Source organism: Pseudophryne corroboree, chromosome 4, assembly GCF_028390025.1.
Source record: "Pseudophryne corroboree isolate aPseCor3 chromosome 4, aPseCor3.hap2, whole genome shotgun sequence".
Lineage (NCBI taxonomy): Eukaryota > Metazoa > Chordata > Amphibia > Anura > Myobatrachidae > Pseudophryne > Pseudophryne corroboree.
Window position 1 is genome coordinate 209,537,122 of NC_086447.1, and position 20,480 is coordinate 209,557,601.

Genomic DNA, 20,480 nt, shown 5'->3' on the forward strand with positions numbered 1-20,480 from the left:
TTCTTATCTTTTGGAATGTAACTTGTATTTATTTACATTTTGTGCGATAACCTGATTGGTTGGAGAAGACAGGGAGGGCTTACCCCCCCCCCCCCCCCCTGTGGTACTGTGTGTAGAACTGAGATAAAAAGAGGAGGCCTGTGAGCCTCCAGTGTGTATTATACCATTTTCTTTCTGCTGTAACATCTTGCTGTATTGCTGAGTTCTTTTCAGAACTATTTGTTGCCATTAAAACATCATCTGCCTCAAGAAGATTGCGTCATCTTGTGACCTACAGGGCTATGCGAAACCTAGCCCTGTTCACCGTCTGTCCAGGATGAACCAGCGTCTCCAAGTTCCGCCTTCCGCCAGCTACTGGTAGAGGCCTAGTCAGGCGACTAGTGGGGATTCGTCAACACCACACAGGTGTGGTAAGGCAGCGTGTCTGCACATACAGAGCAGAACCGTGGTTGGAACCACGGCAGGTTAGGAGTTTGGTGGTGGCAGCAAAAACCCACCCACAGCGCAGTGGGTGGAGTCAGTAACAGGGGATTCCTGCTTACCGTCAGTAACCGCCTATGTGGCCAGGTCCTGTGTGACCTAAACATCCATTCTGTGTACTGGGGACGGGACGCGAAAGCGGTGAGAGCTTTCGTACGGGACCGTCCAGTCACACGGCCGACCGCCCGTACACACACAGAGATGAGCCAATATATCGGTAGATATACTGGCCGTCGGCTGTACTGTGGGGCCGACGCGATATGTCTGTGAATAACTGAGTTCACAGACATATCGCCCGTACACTGACACACTGGCCGACGGACCTGCGATATATCGGCTGTTCAATAGAACGGCCAATATATCGGCCAGTGTGTACGGGCCTTAAGTCGCTGTTTTCCTGTTTTGTTTATTTGTTATGTACTCTGTAGCTGGGCGCTGCAGAACCCTTGTGGCGCTATATAAATAAAGGATAAAAATAATAATAAAATATTTATTAACAGTTTGCTATATGCCCCACAAATATTTTGCAGCACTTTACAGAGAATATTAGTCATTCACACCAGTCACTACCCCAGTGGAGCTTACAATGGGGTCAATTCAATTTGGCAACTTATGAATAGCGCCGGGAATTAGCTCCCGACGCTATTCAATTCAGCTGCTAGTTACCCGCAATTGTCGGGAATTCTTCTCTCATCCCCGGGGGATGAGAGAAGAAACCCGACAAAAGTGCTGCCTCGCGGCCGGCGCGAGGCTGATTCTGTCGGGAATCAGCCTCGCGCTGGGGAGTTGGAGAATGCCCGTTCTCCCGACAATTCAACCTGTTTAGTCGGCGAGAACGGGACATCGCCGACTTAACTGGAGCTGAATTGAATAGCGTCGGGAGCTAATTCCCGGCACTATTCATAAGTTGCCGAATTGAATTGACCCCAGTGTACATTCCCTATCCCAATGACGCACATACACACTAATTTATTGATATTTATTTATTTATTTGGGGAAGGGGGGGGGTTGGAATCTAATTAACCTACTAGCATGTTATTGGATTTTTGGGAGGAAGCCAGAGCACCCAGAGAAACCCATGTGGAGTACATGTAAATGCCACACAGGTAGAGCACTGATGGGCATTGACCCCAAGATCTCTGTAATGTGAGGCGCTGCAAACCATGCTAACCTCGCAAAGTAGTCAATAATAATTATTTAATAATAAATGGGCAATACAGTTAACGAAAACCTGTGTTATCACCTTCCACTTCTCACTTCTTGGTCACTGCTTTATCACTTCTCCAGGCTTAATATATTTGCCCCCATGTTCCAAATACCAGGTCAGACAGACCTGGGATTTTGGTGTGACAGTAATATTAGTAGTGTATAGCATTTCCTTTTATTGACTGTGTTCCAAGGTAGTAGAACTAAAAAAAGAATTCCTTATCCCAGTGCCGTAACTAGGCATTTTAGCGCTGTGTGCAAGAAATGGCATTGGCGCCCCCCCCTTATGTAAAATAGGGGCAATGCGCGCCCCATAGGGGCGTGGCTTCATGGAGAAGGGTTGTGGCCACAAAATAATACCAGTTCATACTACGGTGCATAGTAGTCTCCAGGTAGAGCCCCTCTTTACACATTACGGCAGATAGTGTCCCCTTTTTACACATTATGGCAGACAGCGTCCCCCTTTTTACACATTATGGCAGACAGCGTCCCCCTTTTTACACATTATGGCAGACAGAATTGATAGATAGATAGATAGATAGACAGACCGAGATAGACAGATACTTACTTACAATCTCTCCCCGCTGGCTCAGGCAGTCGGGCTTCTCTGTGCTGGTAGATCCCGGGCAGGGGAGAAGGAGGAGGAGGGGGTGGCGCTGCTGCAGCTGTCCCTCTCCTTCCGCATTGGCTGGCCGCCGCCACTGTTAATGCTGGGATGAGGGAAGCGCATCCCAGCATTCACAGCAGCGCCGGCCAGCCAATGCGGAATGAGAGGGGCAGCTGCAGTGGCGCAGCTACCAATTACATAGCGCTGCTACGGCTCCAGTCCCCCTCCCTCCTCCTCCTCCTCCGGGTCCTCCCCTGACGCTGCTCCTCTCCTCTTTTCCTCCGGCGCACACAGCACAGGCGGCTTGTAATGAGTCAATTTGACTCATTAGAAGCCGCTGACATGGAATGCTGGCCGTTGCACCCTCAGGGCGACTGCGCTGTGTGCTAGGCACACCTGTCACGCATGTAGTTATGGCTCTGCCTTATCCTATTAGTCCAGGTCTTCTGTCTGTGTTTTCTGTTGTCTAATAGTAGATAATAGGGAAGATGTATGAAGCAGTGAAAAGAGTTGTTGTTTCTTTGCTGGCTCACTTCAATTAGCTGCTACCTATAATTTTTTTAATAAATGTACTTGCTATATGTTACCTTAATGCTGATTGGTTGCTATGGGCAACTTCTACACTCTTTTCACTGCTTCATACAATGTTATCTAATCTGCTAGGATATGTGGTTGGTTTTGAGGGCATTTAAACAGCAATTTTTTTGGTTTGGTTGAATTTTGGTTTCTGAAACGCCACAAAAGGCAAACATTTTTATACGTACATTAGGGTTTTAAAATGAGAACGTGTGACTTCACCAAGTTTAAAAATGCCTTGCCATTAATTTTTAACATTATATAACTTTGCTTCTACCGTCCACATATCTGACATTATCCAAAAATCTATGTTTGCTATGCCTAAAGGTATGCATGTGTTCATTTGTCATGTAAAATATTTCCTTGTGTTTGATAATAATCAGTTCCTTTTATTAAAAATATCTAAACACCATTTCTCCTCTGGTTGACTTTGAAGCCTAAGTCATAAAATTCACTGGTAAATATTATGTGTAAAATTGTTTGTAGTAAAATACAGGCGATAATATCATGTTAGTACATTAAACATTTCCCTTGAAGCTTCTTGGTGTGCAGTAATGTCCTAAACACTTAGGACCAGATTGTGCACTTGTAAAAAAAAATCTGTTTGTGTATTTAAAGGCTCAATTTCCATCCGCTTGAACTAGAGGTCATGTTATGTTTAGTAGGTTATGTTGCCTGTAATGGTTTACAAGATGAACAACATTATTTTAATGTATGAAATAAAAAGGTTAACTTTAAAGTTCTGGCTATCTTTCATTTTAAATACTTTTTATGTTCATTGCTCCTCAAATTGAGTGTATTATTATTTAGAAATTATTGGTGGGGAGTCGGGTTTTACCTTTTGATTATTTTGCCCCCCACGCACATTTTAGTTGATGCTGATTACAAACACTTGGTTTTGATCTACCAATTTGGGGATTACTGTAATTGTTCCTGCAAGATATTCACCCGTATGCATTAGTATTTCAGCGGGTGGGCGTACCAGCCCTATCTGTACTTTTGAGTTGAGAACTATCATCCTTATCATCCCTCTCTCTGGGGTGTTTGATCCGTAAGCCCGAGCCGGCACCTTTTTACACATATGCATGACTTTGCATTGTTCACATTTGTCCCACATCCCTTCTTGTATTGTTCCAAAACAACTTGTATCTGCTTAAAAACTGGTCAGCCGAAGACTGGCCTTTTGGTGTGTGTTCATAGCCACACCTTACTGACTGATCTTCATGTGATCCAGACAATCAGACTACAGCTGTGTACACATTATATGTATATATGCATATTGTGTATATTATGCAATCATGGCACCTGTGACCATACTGCATGACCATTGTGTAGCGTGTACTTTCATCGTATGATGAGTTGTGTGGTCCCAACGTCCCATCTGATGAGCTAAACATCAGATGGCACGATGTGACATACAGTGCGGTATGGTTACAGTAATCATGGAACAATATATATTGCGTCATTGTATGGGCGGATTGTCCAGTGTGCTTGCGGATGTGATATACTGATATATCAGTTTATTGCTGGATGGGCGGAACGTCGCAGTGTGTACCCAGCTTGAGCTCCAAGCAACCAGTATATAGGCAGCTTTATTCTGCAGTAGCCCAAAATAAGGGATCAATGTAATAGCTTGTGAGAAGCAGGAAGTGCAGGATTTCATGCGAGTCTAGACGGATTTTTAAAGCGGCAAGCAATTTACACGGCATAACATAACTGTAAATGATTGCCGTTTCTCGCAGGCTATTACATTTAGCCCTAAATCTCATACTAACGAGACCCTGTGGTGTTGTGTATTGTGCAGGTTTCTTTGTTCTCTGGGCATAATTCAGAGTTGATCGTAGCCGTGCAAAATTTTGCACGGCTACGCGATCAGTTACTCAGAAATGCGGGAGGACGCCCAGCACAGGGCTAGTCCGCCCCACATGTCTGCCCCCCACACACACACACACATACACACAAGTACAAAAGCATCGCACAGCAGCGATGCTTTTGTACTTGAAGAGTAGCTCCCAATCAGCACAACTCCCTTGCGCTGGCAGGGAGCTACTCGTCGCTGTGCCCACCCCCCGCACGGTCCGGGCATTCCTGCGTTGCCCGGACCGCGCCCCTACAACGGAGGCCAAACGCCTTCGGCCGCCCCCTCCCACCCAGTGAACACACCTGCCTGATTGACAGGGCTGTGCGAAAACACAGATCAGCTCTGAATTAGACCCTCTGACCGAACAAAATAGTTTGACATAAGGTAACCAGGGTCTATTCATGAAGCAGTGAAAAAGAGAGTGTAGAAGTGAGCCAGCGGAGAAGTTGCACATGGCAACCAATGAGCAGCTACGTATAATTTTATAGAATGCACTTGATAAATGGGTCATTCCATGTCAGTTCAACCAGGGGTGTCCACCACACATCTCAGATTTTTATGATTATTTTTTTTTTTTTTTTTTTTTAGTTAATAGAGGATGTCAAAACAACTATTTCTGCCAAATATCTCGACTGTCTGACAATTTGTTTATTAAATATTGATTTTTCACTAATCGTGGCTTTGTCAAGTTTATTGGAAGTATGACAGGTGTTTATTAAGGGATCACCACAAAATTTGCACCCCTAAGGTAACTCTTCCTCCTGAATCCAAATCAAATCACTTTATCTGCCTTATGTTTCAAGTTACGTCAAAAACGCACGCTAGGTTCATTCAACATTAGATGTCACAATTTTTTTTTTAGGTGCTTAACAAAGGTATACATTACTACCACACAAAAAATCAGCATGGTACTCTGTTTCATAGTGGAGAAAAAATAATAATAAATTTGACGTTCAATTACTGTTGCACCACATACATAATTAACACACAAAACCATGAAATTTTAAAACTTAAACATAACTTGAGTCCATAACTTAAGTTGAGTCAACAATCACATTATTTTTCCCTTGTTTGGAACCTGTTGTAACGGTCTGAAATTTTCCTTAAAGTGTCAGCAGAAAGTGTATACTGCCTTCCAGTACTTACTTGGATAGTGGGCACTTCCGTTACACAGAGGACGTAAATAAATGGAACAAAACACTGAAGGCCAGGACAACACATTTGTTTCGTTTCATTAAGTGTAAGCTGGCTCACTGACACTGAGCTGAGGTGGCAGATTTTACTTGGGGGTGGGCTGCATTCCCGCAGGCCATATGTAAAATCCGCCACTGATTATAATATCATTAATATCTGAAATGTCAGTGTGTGTGGAGTAATATACTATAAGAAAATGGATTTCTTTCTTGCGCTATGTTTGTGCAACTGCCATAGAGTATTAGTTCTAGTTTCTCTAACGTCCTAGTGGATGCTGGGGACTCCGTAAGGACCATGGGGAATAGACGGGCTCCGCAGGAGACATGGGCACTTTAAGAAAGAATTTAGATTCTGGTGTGCTCTGGCTCCTCCCTCTATGTCCCTCCTCCAGACCTCAGTTTGAATCTGTGCCCGGACGAGCTGGGTGCTGTTCAGTGAGCTCTCCTGAGCTTGCTGTAAGAAAGTATTTTATTAGGTTTTTTATTTTCAGGGAGCTCTGCTGGCAACAGACTCCCTGCATCGTGGGACTGAGGGGAGAGAAGCAGCCCTACTCTCTGCAGATAGGTCGTGCTTCTTAGGCTACTGGACACCATTAGCTCCAGAGGGATCGTACACAGGATCTCACCCTCGTCGTCTGATCCCAGAGCCGCGCCGCCGTCCCCCTCGCAGAGCCGGAAGACAGAAGCCGGGTGAGCATAAGAAGCAAGAAGACTTCGAAATCGGCGGCAGAAGACTCCAGTCTTCACTGAGGTAGTGCACAGCACTGCAGCTGTGCGCCATTGCTCCCACACACACCCACATACTCCGGTCACTGTAAGGGCGCAGGGGGTGGGGCGCCCTGGGCAGCAATTAGGACCTCTTTTGCAAAAGTTTTGCATATATACAGTAGGGCACTGTATATATGTATGAGCCCCTGCCAAAAATTGTACATTAAAGCGGGACAGAAGCCCGTCGCTGAGGGGGCGGGGCTTCTTCCTCAGCACTCATCAGCGCCATTTTTTCTCCACCGCTCCGCTGAGAGGAAGCTCCCCAGGCTCTCCCCTGCAGATACACGGTAGAAGAGGGTAAAAAGAGAGGGGGGGGGGGGGGGGGGCAAATAATTAGGTGCAAAAATCAATATAACAGCGGCTACTGGGTTAACATTAAGTTACTGTGTTATTCCTGGGTTATATAGCGCTGGGGTGTGTGCTGGCATACTCTCTCTCTGTCTCTCCAAAGGGCCTTGTGGGGGACCTGTCTTCAAAAAGAGCATTCCCTGTGTGTGTGGTGTGTCGGTACGCTTGTGTCGACATGTTTGACGAGGAAGGCTATGTGGAAACAGAGCGGGAGCAAATGAATGTTGTGTCTCCGCCGACGGCACCGACACCTGATTGGATGGATATGTGGAAGGTTTTAAATGATAATGTTAATTCCTTGCATAAAAGGTTGGATAAAACCTGAAGCCTCAGGACAGTCAGGGTCTCAGCCCGTGCCTGATCCTATGTCGCAGAGGCCGTCAAGGTCTTTTTGAAAGAAGTTCAGACGTTTGTAAAGGGAGTGCTGCATATTCAGCCCCCATTTGTGCCTCCAGTGGCACCTTGGGATCTTACCGTGGTGTTGAGTTTCCTGAAATCACACTGGTGTGAACCACTCAAAACGGTGGAATTGAAATATCTCACGTGGAAGGTGGTCATGCTACTAGCTTCGGCTTCGGCTAGGCGTGTGTCAGAATTGGCGGCTTTGTCACATAAAAGCCCTTATCTGGTTTTCCATGCGGATAGAGCAGAATTGCGGACCCGCCCACAATTTCTGCCGAAAGTGGTTTCATCCTTTCATATAAACCAACCTATTGTGGTGCCTGTGGCTACTACCGACTTGGAGGATTCCGAGTTACTTGATGTGGTCAGGGCTTTGAAGGTTTATGTAGCCAGAACGGCTAAGGTCAGGAAAACAGAATCTTTGTTTATCCTGTATGCTTCCAACAAGCTGGGTGCTCCTGCTTCAAAGCAAACTATTGCTCGCTGGATCTGTAACACGATTCAGCAGGCTCATTCTGCGGCTGGATTGCCGCTGCCAAAATCAGTAAAGGCCCATTCCACTAGGAAGGTGGGCTCTTCTTGGGCGGCTGCCCGAGGGGTCTCGGCATTACAGCTGTTCCGAGCGGCTACTTGGTCAGGTTCAAACACTTTTGCAAAGTTCTACAAGTTTGATACCCTGGCTGAGGAGGACCTTGAGTTTGCTCAATCGGTGCTTCAGAGTCATCCGCACTCTCCCGCCCGTTTGGGAGCTTTGGTATAATCCCCATGGTCCTTACGGAGTCCCCAGCATCCACTAGGACGTTAGAGAAAATAAGATTTTACTTACCGGTAAATCTATTTCTCGTAGTCCGTAGTGGATGCTGGGCGCCCGTCCCAAGTGCGGACTTCTTCTGCAATGCTTGTATATAGTTATTGCTTAATTAAGGGTTATGTTATAGTTGCATCAGGGTTGAACTGATGCTCTGTTGTTGTTCATACTGTTAACTGGGTAAGTTTATCACAAGTTATATGGTGTGGCTGGTATGTATCTTGCCCTGGATTACCAAAATCCTTTCCTTGTACTGTCAGCGCTTCCGGGCACAGTTTCTCTAACTGAGGTCTGGAGGAGGGACATAGAGGGAGGAGCCAGAGCACACCAGAATCTAAATTCTTTCTTAAAGTGCCCATGTCTCCTGCGGAGCCCGTCTATTCCCTATGGTCCTTCGGAGTCCCCAGCATCCACTACGGACTACGAGAAATAGATTTACCGGTAAGTAAAATCTTATTTTTTTAGACACAATCGTAATACCTCCATAAGTTAGCTGTGTTGAAATATATAACAAATGGGCTTTATTAATCAATTGTAATTTCTCTTATGTCCTAGGATACTGGGGTCCATTTAGTACCATGGGGTATAGACGTGTCCACTAGGAGCCATGGGCACTTTAAGAATTTGATAGTGTGGGCTGGCTCCTCCCTCTATGCCCTTCCTACCAGACTCAGTTTAGAAAATGTGCCCGGAGGAACCGGTCACGCTGATGGAAGCTCCTGAATAGTTTTCTGCATTTATTTTTTATGTTTGTTATTTTCAGGCAGGGCTGGTTGACACCAGCCTGCCTGCTTCGTGGGGCTTAGGGGGAGGGGTAGACGGCCCAACCTCTTGAAGGGTTAATGGTCCCTTTCCCCGCTGACAGGACACTGAGCTCCTGAGGGACCTATTCGCAAGCCCCACCAGGGCGAGCGTACAGTCCTGCAGCACGCCGCCACCCCTAACAGAGCCAGAAGAATGCAGAGTGGTGAGTGCTGAGCCAGCGCCCCGGCTAGCGAGGCGCTGGCCATTATGGCGGCATGAGGGTACGGAGACGCACTGCTTCTACAGGGGGCGGAATGCGTCCCCCGGACACAGTACGCAACTGCGTCCCCGGACACAGTACGCAACTGCGTCCCCGTACACTGTACACAGTACCCATACTGGCACAACAGCCTTAAAACTGCTCTCTCCATTTTAAGCACCAGATTCCTCAGCCAGTATAAAAAAAGCGGGAAGACTGCGCACCATTGATGGGGCGGGGCTTCACTGTGAGAGGATCCAGCAGCTCACCAGCACCATTTTCCCTCTGCAGTGGACGGTATCCGTTCACATGGTCGACCATGTTATGGTCGACAGTCATTAGGTCGACCACTATTGGTCGACATTGACATGGTCGACATGGACACATGAAAGGTCGACACATAAAAGGTCGACATGAGTGTTTTAACTTTTTTTTTTCTTTTGGGGAACTTTTCCATACTTTACGATCCACATGGACTACGATTGGAACTGTAAAGTGTGCCGAGCGAAGCGGTAGCGGAGCGAAGGCACCATGCCCGAAGCATGGCGAGCGAAGCGAGCCATGCGAGGGGACGCGGTGCACTAATTGGGGTTCCCAGTCACTTTACGCATAAAACGACACAAAAAAAGTTAAAAAACTCATGTCGACCTTTCATGTGTCGACCATTTTCATGTGTCGACCATGTGTCCATGTCGACCATGTCAATGTCGACCTAATGACGGTCGACCATAACATGGTCGACCATTCATACCGGAACCGCAGTGGACACAGACGCTGACCAGACAGGGACGCGCAGCTCCTCCAGTGTGACTCCAAATTACCTGAGCGGCACCAGAGGGTCATAGCAGGGGGGGGGGAGTGACTATTGGGGTAATTCCAAGTTGATCGCAGCAGGAATTCTGTTAGCAATTGGGCAAAACCATGTGCAGTGCAGGGGAGGCAGATATAACATGTGCAGAGAGAGTTAGATTTGGGTGTGGTGTGTTCAATCTGCAATCTAATTTGCAGTGTAAAAATAAAGCAGCCAATATTTACCCTGCACAGAAATAAAATAACCCACCCAAATCTAACTCTCTCTGCACATGTTATATCTGCCTCCCCTGCAGTGCACATGGTTTTGCCCAACTGCAAAAAAATTTCCTGCTGCGATCAACTTGGAATTACCCCCTAAATTCCCTATCGGGGTACTTAGTCTGCGACCCAGCTAAACTTGGCATTAGCGATAAGGGCGCGGTGGGGGCTGGCTCCAAACAACTGTGTCTCCCTGAAGGGCTCTTTATGGGTTAATTGTGCTTAACCTTTTCGTGTGTGTGTGTGTGTGTGTGTGCGTGCGCTGTCACATTACACTATGTCAGGCAGAGAGTGTGTGTCTTGTACCGCAGAGTGTTCCTCTTCACCAAGGGGCTCACTGCTGGGTACTCAGGGTTCACAGGCTAGCGGGGCTGAACCGGAATGGGTTAATTCTCTTAAGGGCATCATCTCAACTCTTTCTACAAAATTGTCCCGCAATGAGAAAGAGACACAATACTTAAAGCAGACCGTGGATGAGTTTATGAACAGAGACTCTGTCCCCAAAGCAGCGTCTCAGTCCCCTCCCATTTGTCCACAAAAATGATCTCTGGCCCATATCCTGCCGTCTGACACTAACGCTGATAAGTCAGACATGGAGGAGGAAGAAGTGGACTCTGGGGGAGGGGTGCAGCTCTGTCACAGGGAATAGAGGCTCTTATAGAGGCTATCAGAGATGTTCTGCATATTCCTGATAAGGTGTCAGAGGCGTGTGAGGAATCTTATTTTAATGTAAAAAAGAAGTCCTCAGTCACTTTTCCTGCGTCAAAAGAATTGAATACCCTGTTTGAAGAACCTTGGGTTAATCCTGATAAGAAGTTTCAGATCCCTAAAAGGTTGCTCTCATCTTTTCCTTTTCCTCTGGAGGATAGGAAAAAATGGGAAAATCCACCGATAGTGAACTCATCAGTCTCTAGGCTGTCACGTAAAATCGTATTGCCTGTTCCTGGTGCAGCCTCCCTGAAAGACGCGAGACTACACTCAAATCATTGTACACAGCTGCTGGGGTGGCCCAAAGACCCACTATTGCATGTGCGTGGATCACTAAAGCCATTGCTAAATCGTCAGGTAACCTAATTGAGGGGTTAGATTCCTTATCTAGGGGGGATGTTGTCTTACTCCTGCAGCATATACAGGACTCTGCAAACTTTATGGTGGAAGCCATAAAGGAAATAGGCTTGCTTAACGCACGCACCACCGCTATGGCAGTGTCGGCACGCAGGGGCTTGTGGCTACGCCAGTGGACTGCTGAAGCGGATTCCAGAAAAGGCTTGGAAGGCCTACCATTCACAGGAGAGGCCTTGCTCTGAGATGAATTAGACAAATGGATCTCCACAGCTACTGCGGATAAGTCTATGTATCTTCCTTCCGCAGCCCCCCAACCAAGAAGACTTCTTCAGCTTCTAGGTTAGTCCTTTCGGAAGGCCAAGTTCAAGGGCAAATCCAGAGGTGCTTCTGCGTCCTCCAGCGGCGCAAGAGGTAAATCACGCAAGCCAGCAACAGCAGGTGCTCAGGAACAGAGCTCAGGCTCTGCTTCCTCAAAGACTTCAGCATGACGGTGGACCGCAATGCCTGGAAGGCTGTCATGGTGGGAGCTCGCCTACAATTCTTCGGTCAAATCTGGTCAAATTCGTGCCATGATTCCTGGGTCATAGATCTTATTTCCCAGGGCTACAGACTGGAGTTCCAAGAGCTCCCACCTCACAGATTCTTCAAATCAGGCTTGCCAGTTTCACAAGAGGCAAGTATACCTTTACTACATGCAATCCAAAAACTGGTACAGACTCACGTCATTGTTCCTAGTTCCACCTCATCGGCTAAACAAGGGGTACTATTCCAACTTGTTTGTAGTACCGAAACCGGACGGTGCGGTAAGACCAATTTTGAACCTCAAGTCATTGGACCCGTACTTACGAGTGTTCAAATTCAAGCTGGGGTCTCTGAGAGCGGTGATCTCTGATCTGGAGGAGGGGGAATTCCTAGTGTCTCTGGATATCAAGAATGCTTACCAAGAAGTTTGCACTGCAGGACTGCCAGTTCCAGGCCATGCCATTTGGTCTCTCCACGGCACTGAGGGTGTTCACCAAGATGATGTTTCTACTCTGCAAACAGGGAGTGAACATAATTCCGTACCTGGGCAATCTTCTGATAAAAGCACCGTCCAGGGAAAGGTTGCTGGACAGTATTGCTCTCTCAACCAAACTTCTCCCAGATCATGGGTGGATTCTGAACCTTCCGAAATCTCACCTAGAGCCAACACGAAGGCTCCCATTCCTGGGAATGATACTGGATATGGAGTCGCAGAAGGTGTTCCTTCCGTTGGAAAAGACATTAGTGATCCAGTCGATGGTTCGGGATGTCCTGAAGCCAGCCCGGATATCGTTCATCTGTGCATTTGCCTTCTGGGGAAAATGGTGGCCTCTTACGAGGCTCTTCAATACGGAAGGATTCACGCAAGACCCTTCCAGCTCGATCTGTTGGACAAATGGTCCGGATCGCATCTTCACATGCACCAGAGGATCCATCTGTCGCCAAAATCCAGGATCTCCCTTCTGTGGTGGCTACAGACTTCTTGCCTCGTCGATGGTCAGAGGTTCGGAATTCAGAATTGGATTCTGTTAACCACAGACGGAAGCCTCAGAGGTTGGGGAGCAGTCACTCCGGGGGTGCAGTTTCACGGAAGATGGTCCAGTCAGGAAGTCGTCCTTCCAATCAACATTCTGGAACTTGAGTCCATATACAACGCCCTTCTGCAGGCCTCACATCTTCTTCAAGATCAGGCCATTCAGGTCCAGTCGGACAATGTGACAGCAGTAACGTACATAAACCAACAGGGCGGAACGAAAAGCAGAGCAGCAATGTCAGAGGTGTCAAGAATTCTCCTCTGGGCGGCTGCCCGGGGTGTCTCGGCTTTGCAACTCTGCTGAGCAGCTACTTGGTCAGGCTCGAACACGTTTGCAAAGTTCTACAAGTTCGATACTTTGGCATCTGAGGACCTTCAGTTTGGTCAGTCAGTTCTGCAGGAACCTCAGCACTCTCCCACCTGGTTTGGGAGCTTTGGTACATCCCCATGGTACTAAATGGACCCCAGTATCCTCTAGGACACAAGAGAAAATAGGATTTTAATTACCTACCGGTAAATCCTTTTCTCGTAGTCCGTAGAGGATACCAGGCGCCCACCCAGTGCTTCGTTCTTCCTGCACGGTTACTTGGTTAAGTAATGTTGGTTCAGCCGTTGCTGTTCCTGTTTCAACTAGTTTGGTTAGCTTGGCTTTCCTCGTGTGTGTGTGTGTGTGTGTGTGTGTGTGTGTGTGTGTTGGTTCGGATCTCACCACTATCCTTATCTATCCTTCTCTCAAAGTATGTCCGTCTCCTCGGGCACAGTTTCCTAGACTGAGTCTGGTAGGAGAGGCATAGAGGGAGGAGCCAGCCCACACTATCAAATTCTTAAAGTGCCCATAGCTCCTAGTGGACCCGTCTATACCCCATGGTACTAAATGGACCCCAGTATCCTCTACTGACTATGAGAAAAGGATTTACCGGTAGGTAATTAAAATCCTATTTTTGTGGGATATCCCCTGTAAACACCCATTTCCAGGAGGTGCAAGCATCTCCCAAATGTATCTACACTACACTATAGGGCACTGCTACATATATTGGAGATATCTGCTGCGATCCACCGTTTAACCACAAAAGCAGCCCCCATATAAACCTATAGGGTCTGCTTTCTGGCCAGATTTACCAAGCTCCACAATGTTTTACCTCAGAAATCCATAGGCTCCCTCCCCTGCACTCACCACTCTGCATGCGCGGTTAGCAGACAGTAATGTGATGGTCACCAAGAGTTAAAAATAAATATACCTGCGTGTGTATGATGTATGCCTGCAGTATTTAATTTCCTATTGCTGCAAATAGTTTATTTTTCTATCTTCATATCACTACTGTACATGGGAATTTCTATCATTATTGATCCATTATAGGCCTTGGTACATGGGTAATGAAGACTACTGCAAAGCGTAATAATACATTGTACTACATGTCAAGTCTTCTTCTATGTTTCTAATTTGACATACTTTTTTCTCTCTCACCTCTGTTGAAGATTCGGTTCCTCCTGCTGTTCAGCCGACAAGGGAAGCTGCGACTGCAGAAGTGGTATGTGACATTGCCTGAGAAGGAAAAGCGCAAGATAAGTCGGGAGCTGATGCATCTCATTCTCGCTCGGAATCCTAAGACCAGCAGCTTTTTGGATTGGAGGGACCTAAAACTTGTATATAAAAGGTAGTCTTAGTACAAACTACTAATCACCGTCTACATAAAGTATCCTTTCACCTGTACACTAAACAGGTGCAATGTGTAATAGATCAATTGGAGGAATAGTAAGACTTAAGACAGAGAATGAGCATTTGTTGGAGGGAGACAAGGCAATAGAAGATCACCTAAAAATAATTATTTCTCTGACGTCCTAGTGGATGCTGGGTACTCCGTAAGGACCATGGGGAATAGACGGGCTCCGCAGGAGACTGGGCACTCTAAAAGAAAGATTAGGTACTATCTGGTGTGCACTGGCTCCTCCCTCTATGCCCCTCCTCCAGACCTCAGTTAGAATCTGTGCCCGGCCCGAGCTGGTTGCACACTAGGGGCTCTCCTGAGCTTCTAGTAAAGAAAGTATTTGTTAGGTTTTTTATTTTCAGTGAGATCTGCTGGCAACAGACTCACTGCTACGAGGGACTAAGGGGAGAGAAGCGAACCTACCTGCTTGCAGCTAGCTTGGGCTTCTTAGGCTACTGGACACCATTAGCTCCAGAGGGATCGAACACAGGCCCAGCCTCGGTCGTCTGGTCCCGGAGCCGCGCCGCCGTCCCCCTTGCAGAGACAGAAGCAAGAAGAACATCCTGAAAATCGGCGGCTGAAGACTCCGGTCTTCATTAAGGTAGCGCACAGCACTGCAGCTGTGCGCCATTGCTCCCTATGCACACCACATACTCCGGTCACTGATGGGTGCAGGGGGGGGGGGGCGCCGGCAATTAGAGTACCTTACATTGGCAAACAGCACATAATATAGTCTAAAAAACTATATATGTGCAAAAATCCCCCGCCATAATATAAATATAAGAGCGGGAGAAGTCCGCCGAGAAAGGGGCGGGGCTATCTCCCTCAGCACACTTGCGCCATTTCCTCTTCACAGCTCCACTGGAAGACAGCTACCCAGGCGCTCCCCTGCAGTTTCCAGGCTCAAAGGGTAACAAAGAGAGGGGGGGGCACTAAATTTAGGCGCAAACTGTATATGTAAAGCAGCTATAGGGAAAAATCACTTTGTGTTAGTGAAAATCCCTGATTAAATAGCGCTGTGGTGTGTGCTGGCATACTCTCTCTCTGTCTCCCCAAAGGACTTTGTGGGGTCCTATCCTCAGTCAGAGCATTCCCTGTGTGTGTGCGGTGTGTCGGTACGGCTGTGTCGACATGTTTGATGAGGAGGCTTATGTGGAGGCGGAGCAGGTGCCGATAAGTGTGATGTCACCCCCTGCGGGGCCGACACCAGAGTGGGTGGATATGTGGAAGGTATTAACCGACAGTGTCAACTCCTTACATAAAAGGCTGGATGACGTAACAGCCGTGGGACAGCCGGCTTCTCAGCCCGTGTCTGCCCAGGCGTCTCAAAGACCATCAGGGGCTCACAAACGCCCGCTACCTCAGATGGCAGACACAGATGTCTACACGGAGTCTGACTCCAGTGTCGACGAGGATGAGACATATACACAATCCACAAGGGGCATCCGTTGCATGATTACGGCAATGAAAAATGTGTTAAACATTTCTGACATTAACCCAGGTACCACTAAAAAGGGTATTATGTTTGGGGAGAAAAAGCAGCCAGTGTTTTTCCCCCCATCAGATGAGTTGAATGAAGTGTGTGAAGAAGCGTGGGCTTCCCCCGATAAGAAACTAGTGATTTCTAAAAAGTTACTGATGGCGTACCCTTTCCCGCCAGAGGACAGGTTACGTTGGGAGACATCCCCGAGGGTGGATAAGGCGCTCACACGCTTATCAAAAAAGGTGGCACTGCCGTCTCAGGATACGGCCGCCTTAAAGGAGCCTGCGGATAGAAAGCAGGAGGCTATCCTGAAGTCTGTATATACACACTCAAATACTATACTGAGACCTGCTATTGCTTCAGCTTGGATGTGTAGTGCTGCAGCAGCTTGGTCCGATACCCTGTCAGAAAATATTGATTCCCTCGACAGGGATACGATTTTGCTAACCATAGAGCATATTTAAGACGTCGTCTTATATATGAGAGGTGCACAGAGGGATATTTGCCGGCTGGCATCTAGAATTAATGCAATGTCCATTTCTGCCAGGAGAGTATTATGGACTCGGCAGTGGACAGGTGATGCGGATTCTAAAAGGCACATGGAGGTTTTGCCTTACAAGGGTGAGGAATTGTTTGGGGATGGTCTCTCGGACCTCGTTTCCACAGCAACAGCTGGGAAGTCGACATTTTTACCTCCGGTTCCCTCACAGCCTAAGAAAGCACCGTATTATCAGGTACAGTCCTTTCGGCCTCAGAAAGGCAAGCGGGTTAAAGGCGCGTCCTTTCTGCCCAGAGGCAGGGGTAGAGGGAAAAAGCTGCACCATACAGCCAGTTCCCAAGAACAAAAATCCTCCCCTGCTTCCACTAAGTCCACCGCATGACGCTGGGGCTCCACTGGTGGAGCCAGGTGCGGTGGGGGCCCGTCTCCGGAACTTCAGCGACCAGTGGGTTCACTCACAGGTGGATCTCTGGGTTCTACAAGTGGTATCTCAGGGATACAAGCTGGAATTCGAGACGTCTCCCCCTCGCCGTTACCTCAAATCAGCCTTGCCAGCTACTCCCTAGGACAGGGAGGTAGTACTGGCGGCAATTCACAAGCTGTACCTCCAGCAGGTGATAATAAAAGTTCCCCTCCTTCAACAGGGACGGGGTTACTATTCCACAATGTTTGTGGTACCGAAACCAGACGGTTCGGTGAGACCCATTCTAAATTTGAAATCCTTGAACACTTATATAAGGAAGTTCAAGTTCAAAATGGAATCGCTCAGGGCGGTTATTGCAAGCCTGGAAGAGGGGGATTACATGGTATCACTGGACATCAAGGATGCTTACCTACATGTCCCCATTTACCCACCTCACCAGGTGTACCTCCGTTTTGTGGTACAGGACTGCCATTACCAATTCCAGACGTTGCCGTTTGGTCTGTCCACGGCACCGAGGGTATTTACCAAAGTAATGGCCGAAATGATGATACTCCTTCGAAAGAAGGGAGTTATAATTATCCCGTACTCGGACGATCTCCTTATAAAGGCGAGGTCCAGGGAGCAGTTGTTGGTCAGAGTAGCACTATCTCAGGAAGTACTACAACAGCACGGCTGGATTCTGAATATCCCGAAGTCGCAGCTGGTTCCTACGACGCGTCTGCTGTTCCTGGGTATGATTCTGGACACAGAACAGAAGAAGGTGTTTCTCCCGGAGGAGAAGGCCAAGGAGTTGTCTTCTCTGGTCAGAGACCTCCTAATACCAAAACAGGTGTCGGTGCATCACTGCACGCGAGTCCTGGGAAAGATGGTAGCTTCTTACGAGGCAATTCCATTCGGCAGGTTCCATGCACGGATCTTTCAGTGGGATCTGTTAGACAAGTGGTCCGGATCGCATCTTCAAATGCATCGGCTGATCACCCTGTCCCCGAGGGCCAGGGTGTTTCTGCTGTGGTGGCTGCAGAGTGCTCATCTTCTCGAGGGCCGCAGATTCGGCATACAGGACTGGATCCTGTTGACCACGGATGCAAGCCTCGAGGTTAGGGGGCAGTCACTCAGGGAAGAAACTTCCAAGGACAATGGTCGAGTCAGGAAGCTTCCCTACACATAAATATTCTGGAACTAAGGGCCATTTACAATGCCCTAAGTCAGGCAAGACCCCTGCTTCAAAACCAGCCGGTGCTGATTCAGTCAGACAACATCACGGCGGTCGCCCTTGTAAACCGACAGGCGGCACAAGAAGCAGGATGGCGATGGCAGAAGCCACAAGGATTCTCCAATGGGCGGAAAATCACGTGATAGCACTGTCAGCAGTGTTCATTCCGGGAGTGGACAACTGGGAAGCAGACTTCCTCAGCAGGCACGACCTCCACCCGGGAGAGTGGAGACTTCATCCAGAAGTCTTCCAGCTGATTGTAAATCGTTGGGAAAGACCACAGGTGGACATGATGGCGTCCCGCCTCAACAAAAAGCTAAAAAGATATTGCGCCAGGTCAAGGGACCCTCAGGCGATAGCTGTGGACGCTCTAGTGACACCGTGGGTGTACCAGTCGGTTTATGTGTTCCCTCCTCTTCCTCTCATACCAAAGGTACTGAGGATAATAAGAAAGAGAGGAGTAAGAACTATACTCATTGTTCCGGATTGGCCAAGAAGGACTTGGTGCCCGGAACTACAAGAAATGATCTCAGAGGACCCTTGGCCTCTGCCTCTCAGACAGGACCTGCTACAACAGGGGCCCTGTCTGTTCCAAGACTTACCGCGGCTGCGTTTGACGGCATGGCGGTTGAACGCCGGATCCTGATGGAAAAGGGCATTCCGGTTGAAGTCATACCTACGCTGATAAAAACTAGGAAGGATGTGACAGCAAAACCATTATCACCGCATATGGCGAAAATATGTTGCTTGGTGTGAGTCTATGAAGGCCCCAACAGAAGAATTTCAGCTGGGTCGATTTCTGCACTTCCTACAGTCAGGAGTGACTATGGGCCTAAAATTGGGATCCATTAAAGTCCAGATTTCGGCCCTGTCTATTTTCTTTCAAAAAGAACTGGCTTCACTGCCTGAAGTTCAGACGTTTGTTAAGGGAGTGCTGCATATTCAGCCCCCTTTTGTGCCCCCAATGGCACCTTGGGATCTCAACGTTGTGTTGGATTTCCTAAAATCACATTGGTTTGAGCCACTTCAGACCGTGGAGTTGAAATATCTCACGTGGAAAGTGGTCATGCTTTTGGCCTTGGCTTCGGCTAGGCATGTGTCGGAATTGGCGGCTTTGTCATGTAAAAGCCCCTATCTGATCTTCCATATGGACAGGGCAGAATTGAGGACTCGTCCCCAATTTCTCCCTAAGGTGGTATCGGCGTTTCATTTGAACCAACCTATTGTGGTGCCTGCGGCTACTCGGGACTTGGAGGCTTCCAAGTTGCTGGACGTAGTCCGGGCCCTGAAAATCTATGTTTCCAGGACGGCTAGTGTCAGAAAAACTGACTCGCTGTTTATCCTGCATGCACCCAACAAGCTGGGTGCTCCTGCTTCTAAGCAGACTATTGCTCGCTGGATCTGTTGCACGATTCAACTTGCACATTCTGCGGCTAGACTGCCGCAGCCTAAATCAGTCAAAGCCCATTCCACGAGGAAGGTGGGCTCTTCTTGGGCGGCTGCCCGAGGGGTCTCGGCTTTACAACTTTGCCGAGCTGCTACCTGGTCGGGATCAAACACGTTTGCAAAATTCTACAAGTTTGATACCCTGGCTGAGGAGGACCTTGAGTTTGCTCATTCGGTGCTGCAGAGTCATCCGCACTCTCCCGCCCGTTTGGGAGCTTTGGTATAATCCCCATGGTCCTTACGGAGTACCCAGCATCCACTAGGACGTCAGAGAAAATAAGAATTTACTCACCGGTAATTCCATTTCTCGTAGTCCGTAGTGGATGCTGGGCGCCCGTCCCAAGTGCGGACTCTCTGCAATACGTGTATCTAGTTATTGCTTAACTAAAGGGTTTTGTTATGAGCCATCTGTTTGAGGCTCATTTGTTGTTCATACTGTTAACTGGGTATAGTTATCACAAGTTGTACGGTGTGATTGGTGTGGCTGGTATGAGTCTTACCCTGGATTCCAAATCCTTTCCTTGTAGTGTCAGCTCTTCCGGGCACAGTTTCCCTAACTGAGGTCTAGAGGAGGGGCATAGAGGGAGGAGCCAGTGCACACCAGATAGTACCTAATCTTTCTTTTAGAGTGCCCAGTCTCCTGCGGAGCCCGTCTATTCCCCATGGTCCTTACGGAGTACCCAGCATCCACTACGGACTACGAGAAATAGAATTACCGGTGAGTAAATTCTTATTTTTTGCTCAGTATTTACTACAGAAGGAGAAA

The 20,480-nt window shown here is 47.9% G+C and overlaps 1 protein-coding gene across 1 annotated transcript in view; it reads left to right on the top strand.

Moving 5' to 3' along the window:
• Positions 1-20,480, top strand: part of AP1S3 (adaptor related protein complex 1 subunit sigma 3) — a 110,753-nt gene that overhangs the window by 27,835 nt on the left and 62,438 nt on the right. Inside the window, exon 2 of the mRNA XM_063915897.1 lies at positions 14,420-14,598. Coding sequence (XP_063771967.1) covers positions 14,420-14,598 — 179 coding nt within the window. The remainder of the gene's footprint in view (positions 1-14,419; positions 14,599-20,480) is intronic.